General features: G+C 29.0%; 1 protein-coding gene across 3 annotated transcripts in view; it reads left to right on the forward strand.

The window, feature by feature from the left end:
• The window catches only part of LOC145268344 (lysine-specific demethylase 2B-like), a 221,407-nt gene extending 210,561 nt beyond the window's left edge, over positions 1 to 10,846 (forward strand). For all 3 annotated transcript variants that reach the window (XM_080123854.1, XM_080123852.1, XM_080123855.1), the window contains exon 16: positions 9,145 to 10,846. In XM_080123854.1, coding sequence (XP_079979980.1) covers positions 9,145 to 10,494 — 1,350 coding nt within the window. In that variant the 3' untranslated portion in view covers positions 10,495 to 10,846. The remainder of the gene's footprint in view (positions 1 to 9,144) is intronic.
• Positions 10,847 to 11,348: the final 502 nt, after the last annotated feature.

The following is an 11,348-nucleotide window of genomic DNA, read 5'->3' on the forward strand; positions in this document are numbered from 1 at the left end:
TTATGATGTATCATCATGGAACAAAAATTTCATAATCTAAAAATTATGTAAATTGATCAATTAGTCTTTTCATATATATATATATATATATATATATATATATATATATATATATATACTAGCAAAAGTACCCGTCGTTGACTGGGTTCAAAAACAGCCTACAGAAAATGGACTCTGATTTATGAAAGTATGATAGGTTATGAAAAGGAACGGTTGTAAAGAGATAGCTTCGAATTTGGGGGTATCAAAACCAAAGCAAAATATCATGAAAGTAAAAATAAAAAAGATAACCCCCATAATTTCTTATACCATACCTGTTCACACTGAAACACTTATCACAATATTCTGTGAATCTATATTAAAAAAACCTTGTTAAACTTTGTGACATATACCATTCTATGAAGGTCAGGCACGAACGAACACCCCATAATTTTATTATACTATATTTCTTCAAACAAACATAATTATCAAAGTATACTTAGCAGATAGATATGAAAAGTCTTTATTAAAGTTTGTGCCTATTCCCATTCTATGCAGGCCAGGCGCGAACGCAGACCCCACAATTTTATTATACCATCCCTATTTAAGTTAAAACATACTTATCAAAGTATTCTTATGTACATCTATATCAAAAACACTTGTAAACGTTTTTTTTTTTTTTTTAATTTTAAAATTTTTTATTTCCATACTTTGTAGACCAGGCACATACGCAGAACCCACAATTTTAATGAATCATCATTATGCCAGATCAAGCATACCCATTCCTGTGTCTCGATACATCTATCAATTATGCAATCAGTTTTCTATAATAGTCAACCATATAGGAGCCTATTCGTGATCAGACACACACAGACGTTCAGCTTATATATATATATATATATATATATATATATATATATGGTTTTAAGTGATTACTAGTATGTCATAGCCATTACAGGGCCGATTTTAAAATCTCCGTAGTCCGAATTGTCTCCCTTTATTACATATGGCAGATCTATACACGCCATTCTTGGTTCCTCATAAATTTAATTTTCTTAATCAAAAAAAAAAAAATTAAATAAATTACTTGATCAATTCGTATGATTTTTGGAATATGACATTTTTCGTTTTGTGCACCCTTGACTTTTTTTTCTGGTTCTAAAATAATGTTCACTATCAAAAGCAAAATATAATTTCGATTTAGAGGTTTCCCAAACTATTTTTTTCTATTATTTCTGCCATCGTGTCCTGTGATGAAAGATGTATTTCATGTAAAAAGTTCATACACTTTTACAATTTTTTTTTCTTTTAATGCTAAGATTATAACAAAGTCTAAAAAGTAAACTCCGTACTCATTTACGTATCAGGTTGTAAGGAAAATTATGTCTACTTTCCAAGTTCCAACAAACCGAACGCATATCAGATTTATGTAATCATTAGCAGGGCAACCTGGCATTGCTGGGACAAAAGTGTAACATAACTTCTTCCCCCACTCCCCACCTTTCTTCTATGCTCATCTCATTTTGCCTACTCGACATATAAACATACACTAGCCTAGATGCCTGGTGTTGCCCTGGTGTTTGGAGGTGTGTATTGAGCAAAAAAAAGTTGTAGTAGGCAGGCAGGCAGGCTCAAACCCGTACTGTGAAGGAGAAAAAGAATGTGAAAAAAAAAAGCGTGACATCTTTGTTGTTGGGTCCATCGACAAACTAGAAGTGACGAATGTTTAAATTAAGGCTAGTCAATCGAAAAGAGATGACTTTCAAAAGTATCGGCGAAAAAAGCTACTCCTCTTTGTAGAAAAGTGCCCAGTTTAGGGTGAAAGGATTAATGTTTTTAGCCAATTTTTCGATATTTGTCGCTCAAAGGGTCGAGCTTCAAGTTGATACTGATCTCATGAAAATTCGTTGCCTCTTGATTCAACTTTAGGAAAGTAACTAGGTGAAAAAAAAAACGGTTACTTCCCTTTAAATGGTAACATTTAAAGATGTGTGTACAATTTTGATAACATTTAGTGATATAAATGGGCACTACCCCCCTCCCCACACACACACACAATGAAATTTTTTCTAAATTTTAAATATACACCCAAGGCAACGCTAATCCAGAAAATGTAAACTTTGTGGGTCTTTAATTAGGTTTTTTTTTTTTTTTTTTTAGCTATACATACATTATCATAGTCCCCATTCTTCCATATGGCCTCTCTTTCTATCTGTTTAATAATCTTTCTCATGAAATGTTCATAAAATTCCTTAGATTTTTTTTCAACTGAAACAAGTTTTCTTAGTTTTGACATCTTGTGAATTAGGCTCCATCCATTCAAATGATTTTACAAAGCTTGGAAATGATTAGTCTGTTGGTGGGTGGTCTGTGAAATATAGTGGATAGTAAAACAAACAGGAAAACGTTTTTTGTCTTTTATAACCATGTGTCCATATATGAATACACACACACGTAATATTTAATTGCATAAGTATTGAACAATATGTCAGGCAGGAACAAAATTTATTTATTTTTTACATAGGCGTCACCACTTATCAAGGCCGATAGGCCACTCAAGGATAAGGGTTAAAGAGTGTAGAGTAGTCAAAAGGACAATATAGTAATCGATAGTAATGGAAGTTCGGTAAATTTGTTAACTTAAGTGGAACGGCTCATCAGAAACTTTTTCACGTTGGACTTATAAGGTTCTATAATAAAAGCAAAACGAAAAACATCAGATATGTGTAATTATTTATCTTTTTGTTAAATTTTAAAGAGATGCTAATCTGTCGGTGCTAGATCCAGAGAAGATGGTGGGTGATGAACAATTTAATAGGTGTTTAGATATAATGATTAACATAGTTCCACTCATCTCTGTCCTCATTCCATCTCTTTATAAGCTTTCAAATAAGATGTTTATAAAACTCGTTAATTCATTTTTATTAATTTTTAGGCTTGATCAATTCAAATCATTTTGCAAACTTTTAATGAAATAATAATCTGTTGGTGCCATATCTAGAGAATATGATGGATGATGCATAAAGAAAACATAAGAAATAGACAGAACTTTCTTACAACCTGATAACACATAAGCAAAAAGATTAAGAGAATATTAATTTCACCTCTTTTACCTTTGGTGCTTATTCAGAATAAGGAAAAAAAATTCAAAATATTGAATTTTCAATTAAAAGCAATTTTACCTACTTATGTTGAAATTAGTAAAATACCTAAATATTATGAAAAATAGTAAAATACAAATTAATGAAAATTGCAAGTTATATATAATAAACAAAATTTTAAACGAGTTATTTCCCTTGTAAAGTCACATTTCAAAAATAATGATGGCGGATCAATGAATCGTGAAATTGTGAAAGTACATGTTTTATGTAATAATGCAGTAATATGTTAGTGATTTTGACATGACAATTAAGCAGATAAAATTGCTTTTAGGTGAAATTGATATAAAAATTTAAGTAGATACCATTTTTTTTTTTTTTTTTTCTTAATGGGAAAAATATTTTGCCATTTTAAATTTTTTATTTTTGTTCTTATTCTTATTCTGAACATGCACTATTGCATTTTTTAAAATTTTTTACTAGGTAAATTGGTGACCTCTTGTTCTAACAATTTATTGCTTATAGATCTTTCATAAATTATAAAATCATATATTTCGAGTAATATCCCAAGACTTGGTAAAACCATCAAACACTACAAATTTAAAAAAAAAATAAATATTCAACATTTCTTTAAATAAAATGTATACTTTACTCTCCTGAATATTTCTTACCAAGCTGTTAAGAAAGAAAGAAGAAAAAAAAAACTAATACCTTTTCCTTTTTATATATATTTTATTAATGTAATTTGATTAGGAAAAGAGAAAATAATTTTTACTTTTACATACATTAATGTTTAATTGAGATTGTCCAATTAACTTTATTTTTGTTTCCTCGCATAGTGTTTCTCTAGCAAATGGTGGCATATGCAATAATACATTGTAATATTTCACTATCATTTCGATTCTTATACACTCTGATAGACTAATTATGTGTTCCTATTTATTTGCTTCCATACAAGGGTAGAGTTAGACACAAGGTTAGTTTTTGATGTGAGGAGAAATCTGGCTGACTCCTTTAAAAGAGACATCCTAGTTTGGGGCAATGCTAAAATTTGCCTCAGTTTAGAAGGATTTCACCTTCATGACCGATGACAGAAAAGATGAAGTGTAGTATTGGCACTGATACTACATTTTACTCCCAGCCAAACATCTGAGGAGTGAGTGTGTCTACGCATCTTTTTGAAGTGATGTTGATCCTACAGATTCCTTCTTTAAATTGACATAAAATTCTTTCATTAGAATCTTTTTCATCATTAAATCTATTTATTTTTTTAATATTAAACTTAAAATATTTGCATTCCACTGTCCCTCTTCCTGAAACAAAAACAAAAAACTACTAAGAAATTACTAAAATATTACCATTTAATAATAATAAATTAAAAAAAAAAAAACAGTTTGATCTGCCGCTTGTTTATAGCTCCCCATTCAACTGCGGAAAAAGTGCCTGATACATTCTTTATATTACTAATGTTATTTCAGGATCAATTGTAAATCCCTGACATAATTTGCTGTTTACTACTTTTATCATCTAATAACAATAATAATAATAATAATAATAAATAGCAATAATAATAATGATAAATAATAATAATAATAAATAGCAATAATAATAATGATAAATAATAATAAATAGCAATAATAATGATAAACAATAATAATAATACTAAACAACAATAATAATAAATAGCAATAATAATAATGATAAAAAAAATAATAATAATACTAAACAGCAACAACAATAATAATAATACTAAACAACAATAATAATAATACTAAACAACAATAATAATACTAAACAATAACAACAATAATAATAATACTAAACAACAATAATAATACTAAACAATAACAACAATAATACTAAACAACAATAATAATACTAAACAATAACAACAATAATAATACTAAACAATAATAATAAACAATAATAATACTGATAATAATAAATAACAATAACAATAATAATAAGCAACAATAATAAGCAATAATGATAATAAGCAATGATAATAATAAATGATAACAATAATGAAATAAATAATAATAATAATAATAAGCAATAATAATAATAATAAACGATAATAATTGTTGAGTAATGTAATAATTTTCTATTGCCCCACCATCATCACACACACCTTTCGAAATAAACACGATTTGGTTCTTATTCAGCCTAATTAAAAAAAAAAAAATATATATATATATATATCTTTATGATGTACATACCAGTCATGGAAAAAATTTCATATTTCAAAAATCATAAATTAATCAAGTAGTTACATATATATATATGTATGTAATCATTTATCATGACTTTTAGTGACTACTAGCATACAATGGCAATTACAAAGCTGATTTGAAAATCTTGGTAATTTGAATGGTCTCCCTTTATTTGTTATATATGGCAAATCAAAACACCATTTTTGCTTCCTCATAATATATATATATATATATATATATATATATATATATATTACTTGATCAATTGATGTAACTTTTGGAGTATGGCATTTTTCTTTCTGTAACGGGTGCGTACATCATAAAATTTTTCTGTACTTTTGTTTTTAAATTAGGTTGAATTCTGGATTTTTCACCCCTGATTTTTTTCTGCTTCTAAAATGGGGTTTATTTATCATTGAGTGTATACAGTATTCATACTCATGTTTGCTTTATTTATTTATTTTTTTGTGTTTCATAAAAAATGTTTTCTTTCATTTACTAGTTGGAATATTTTGTTCTTTATTGCATTAATATTTAAGTACATTAGCAAAAATCATGGACTTTTTTTTATATTTATATACACTCATGTGTAATGTTCAATTTCTTTTGAACTAATTTTTTCCACCTAAAGAACAAATGGACAGTTGTTCGTTACAAAATGTGTTTTAAATATGATGGAACTTGCTTTGTTTCATAAACATATTTTGTGAACGATCACCATTGTTCTTTTTTTTTATTATTATTTTTTTATTTTTTTTTTTTTTTTTAGGTGAAAAATGGTTCTTAAATTTTCATTACATGTGTGCATATACATTTTGTTTTATTTTTCATGTGCTTTTTTTATTTTTCATGTATTCTTTTTTTTTTGTAAATATTTTTAGTTTGTTTTTATAAAAAAAATGAATTCCATTTTTTAACTTTTAGCTTTTAGCAGTTCCTTTTCATATCTTTTTAGTTTCTTTTTATAAAATAATCTTTTTGTCTGTTTTTTTATAAAAAAAAATATTGATACATTTAAAAAAAAAATAAATTAAGTTCCTTTTTATAAAAAAATCTATACTTTAATCTTTTTGAAAAAAAAATTACAAAAATCTTTTTTATTCTTATTTAAAAATTGTTTTCAGTCTCTTTTCTGATTTCTTTGAATTTTTTTTTTTTTTTTTTCCCCATAACTTATTGGAATAGATTTTCCTTAGTTGTAAAGTCATCTCTGAGGAGGTCTATTTCGTTTTTATTTTTCAAACATTTTTTTTTTTTTTTAGTAACAGTATTCACTAATTTAAACTTGCTATTACACGTAATCAGTTATTTAGTTACTAATCTCATCTTTTAACATTTATTCCTGTAATTTATTGTATATTATTTTTTGTCTGTTTTAATTTACTTTATCTTTTAAGTGGACTTTTCTGCTAATTTTAATTGGATTTTTTTTTTTAATAACAAAAAATGTTCAAGTTTTTTTACATAATAAGTATCGTTACCAGTTTGCAAACAAAAAAAGTCAATTTAAGGTAGGTGATAATTGATACATTTCTGTATGATGGTCAACCTTTATTGATCATCTGTATTCATCGATGTTGATATGGTCGTGTATGATGGATGGATGTAGCCTTAAAGCAGGCTCGTTATTATTGCTATTATGCCGTAGTTTTCGTTCTTCTCTTTTACAAAATGAAAGCTGGCATTAAATCAGCATAACAAAACTGTCACTTGCATGAATCTTTCTGCTGATGGCGCCATTCTCTACGTTTCTTTGATAACAGCAACACATAAGGCTACTATAACTGAATTACTTTGGTATACAAATTTGTCTTTGCAAACATGTCCTTACATATGTTTTTTCTTTTTCTCCATTGTACACATTTCTCCCGATGAGTAAAATAAAACAAATTCATTTCTATTATATTACGAGCATTTATCCTTTTTTTTTCCTAACTCATTTTTGTGTCTTTGTTACCAAGAAGCCCCATCCTTGAAAACCATCACCACCACCATTATATCTTATTGACAATACGTACCATGTACCATAGTCATGATTATTCATACCATCATCATCATCTTCAACAACAACAACATTACTACTCTACACAAATAATCTTTTAAACATCATATCCTTTCTAAAGAAAAACAAAACAAGATTCATCCCCCCTCCCCCAATACAAGTGACCAACAAAGTACTATGATAACTTCATGAGAACTTGTAATCATTGGTGTATGTGTATCCGAGTGCGTGCGTGAGTGCGTGTGTGTTTTGGTCACAACTGCATGCAAACCTATTTTGTACACCACCACCGTTCACGCCATAGTCTGATAGAAATGATTGCTCTGGTGTGATCTCACATGTGTTTGGCTTCTTTAACAACAACAACAACAACAACAACAACAACAGATTAATCACTTCTGTGCAAAATTGTAGCAACAAATTTTTCTTTTTTTTCTTTCCTTTTTTTTTTTTTTTTGTAATAAAATTCATGTCTACCCTTCTGAACAGATTTCTTATTTTCATTTTCTATCCGATGCACTCCCAAGATTTTGCATCTCAAACTACACTTATCAGAAAAAAAACAAAACCCCACCCCCCTAATTTTTAGCATAAGCATACTTAATACCAGAAATATATAAAAAATAATTTCCAAATATCACACTTATCAAGATATTTACATTTTCTCCTCACCATTAAATCATGTCACACACACACACACACACACACACACACACACATATATATATATATATATATATATACACACACACACACATAATATCTCATGAAATGTTATTTGAATAAGAGAATAGAAAAACAATTAAACAGTGGAAACTACAAGAACAAACTGGAGATTGACCAGTTTCGTTCGGATCAATGAAAGTCTTCTGAAGACATTCATTGACCGGAATGAAACTGGTCAATTTCTAGTTTTTATTTCAAAAATTTTTTCTGTGGTTACTTTTTTTTTTTTTTTTTAAATCTTTATATATATATATATAAAGTTATAAAATATATATGGCTTACTTACTAACTAGCTCTACCTACGTATTGAGCACTTTAGAAGTAAATACTTAAAGTTTACGCATACATTTATACTCTCGTATATTAATTTTATGTGAGTAAATGAAGTAGTTATATATATATATATATAATATGTACGTATGGTAAATTTCTGTAAAATCTTCAATATTCATGTTTCTATCTTTTTATATTGATAGATATGTTTAATAATTTTCTGTTGATAGTTTGTTTTCTTTTTCTTTTTTTTTAAATATCTATTTGTGTAGATGCTTTTGTGTTCTGTTTAATTCATCATTCGCATCAAAAACTTTTGTTCATTGCTCAAGAATCTCTCAAAGTTCTTTTTGTTACGTAGCGTGCCATTTTTTTCTTTTTTATTCACAGTAAATCGAATATATATATATATGTCTGTATATATATATATATATATGCAAACCTGGCAGGAACCAAAGCTAACACTTATCGAAGCAAGTTAATCTCTTTTCAAAATGTTCTAATTGGTCTTTCCTAATATATATTTTTATCTTATTTTAACTATCAATAATTTGATTAATATTTTAATAGACTATGAAACAATTTTTTTTTTTTTTTTTTCTGAATTTAGTAAAAAAATCTTTAATTTTAATTCTATAGTTCCTTTATAGTTAGGAAAAATCTAAACTTAAAATAAGATTTTATTTGATATGCTTTTGACTATTAAAGTCTATAAAGAAGGGAAATTAGCCTCAGCTTTTGTTTATTTATGATTTACGTTGATTTCTGTGCATTCTTATAAAACCCTACCCATTTTTACTGCTGGAAACATGGCTATTAATACAGATGCACAATGGTGTGATTTCCTTTCCAGAAATTGGTGGACAGTGCTAGTGACTGGAGTGACCGGCAACCCGATGGTGCTGCTGCTGCTTCTTCTTCACTTAGGTTCCAACTACGTCAAAGAAGTCAGAGGCAGAAACGACAGAAAGCAATGGGTCGAAGGAGCCGAGGAGGAGCAGGAGGTACTGTCAGACAAGCTGCTATGGCAGCCCAGGCTAAATTAATGGCCGTACATTCTGACCTTAATTTGGATGAAGACGAAGATGAGGAAGAATTCATCCGCCGCGAGAACATTAAATTATCAGAAATTCCTTCTACAAGTGCTTCTCGAAGAAAAATGAAATCCTCCATTTCATCTTATTTGCAAGGGGATAACAGTTCATTATGTTTGAACCCAAAAGCTAAAAACTGCGAGGAAAGCCATGATCAGCAACAACATTCAACGAAGGAAGTTAGGCTTGAACCTCCGATTTATGTCATTAGGCCTGCGCCCGTGCCACCACCTCCGGACTTTGTTACTTTGGAAAATGGTGACGAACATATTCTCCATGAAAGCCACTGGAAATTAATCTTTTCATTTTTGGGTCCAGCCGACTTGGCTCGTTGCATGTGCGTCTGCAAAGGCTGGAACCGTTGGTGTCTCAATCCAGGCTTTTGGACGAAAATAGACTTATCTCACAGAAAAATCAAACAGCATCATTTGATTGGTACTGTGTGTCGTCAACCAAAACATTTGAATCTAACGTCATCATTCTTCTCATATATACAGCTTAGCTGGCTGCTTGCCAGATTACCACAGTTGAAAGAACTTGTCGTGTCAAATTGCTGTTGGCCGTCATTGTCCGCTCTCTGCTCTTCATCCTGTCCATTATTACAATTAATCGATCTCAGTTGGTCTTCTGCTGTCCGCGAAGAATGCTTCCGTGATTTGATTTTACCACCAGCAACTGATCGAAAACCCGGAATGAAAGACATTAGTCGCTTTAGTAAAGTGCAGACTTTTATAGTCTGTGGCACTGAGATTACTGATAGCATAATAAACCTTCTAAAAGAGCACTTGCCACTCTTGGAGGTTTTGGACTTGAGTTACTGCATGAAAATCACCGACCAAACTGCTGCCAATTTGGCAAGTAGCACATCGTATCGACGGAAATTAAAGAAAATAAACTTTTCGGGTTGCCATAACATAACCAGTGAGTGTTTACGGTGCTTTCTGAACTTTGAGAATTTAATGTTCTTGAGTTTCAAACAATGCAATAAAGTGTCATATACGTCTTTGGAAACATTTACCTCGACATATACACATCAGAAATTAAAACCAACAAAAGAGAAATGCATAATCAGCAGCACTGTTACACCTGATGGAGATTTCTTATTTTGAAAAGAAAAATCTGAATTTCATCATCACCATCATCATTATCATCATCATTATCATCACAAAGGAGAATCATTCATTGCAAATTATTTTCTGCATTAAGAAAAAAAAAAGTTGGTACTTGTGAACTGTTTGAATAAACCCATCTTTGCACACCAGTTTTACAGATTTTTCTTGAAAAATTTATCTAGAGTAACAATGCAACAATTATTTAAAATTTTTATTATTCGTTGTGTTTTCAGACATTTTGAAACTTTTTTGTTTTTTGTGAATATGAGACTTTGACAATTCTTGAGCAATTTGAACATTTATCTGAACTTTTAAACAAAAACACAAAACACCAGGAAAAAAAAGAAAACTAAAACAAACAGCAACAAAAAAGAAAAAAAACGTTCATTTCTTTTCTAAATAATTCTTTTTTTTTTTTTTTTTTAATTTTTATTGATTTAAAAACAAAACAAAAATATACCCCTCCCCCTCCTCTCTTGCTTTGAAGATTTAAACAAGTGTGTATCAACAGTTAGAAAGAAAATTACAAAATTAAAAAAAAAAGAAAAAAGGGGTTGACAAAACTTTCTGAAAGATTTACTTTTGAGATGCAATATCTTGGTTTTTGCACGTTGGGGTATGTTCATTGTCAAGAAATTTTTTTGTGTGTTTATTTTTTTTAATATCAGATGAGTCCATATGGAAAAAAAAAAGTACTGCTACAAGAAAAAAAATAGATTTCAGACTTGCGCCAATATTTGAGCAATTAGTTTAAAGTTCTAATGAGAAACACTAGAAAAGCAGCAACAATTGTTTTATTGAAATAGTCTCAATATTACAGTTCTGATTTTTGGAGATGAGGATCGAATATT

The sequence above is a fragment of the Euprymna scolopes genome, chromosome 43, assembly GCF_053919585.1.
Source record: "Euprymna scolopes isolate OS-2025 chromosome 43, ASM5391958v1, whole genome shotgun sequence".
NCBI classification, from domain to species: domain Eukaryota; kingdom Metazoa; phylum Mollusca; class Cephalopoda; order Sepiida; family Sepiolidae; genus Euprymna; species Euprymna scolopes.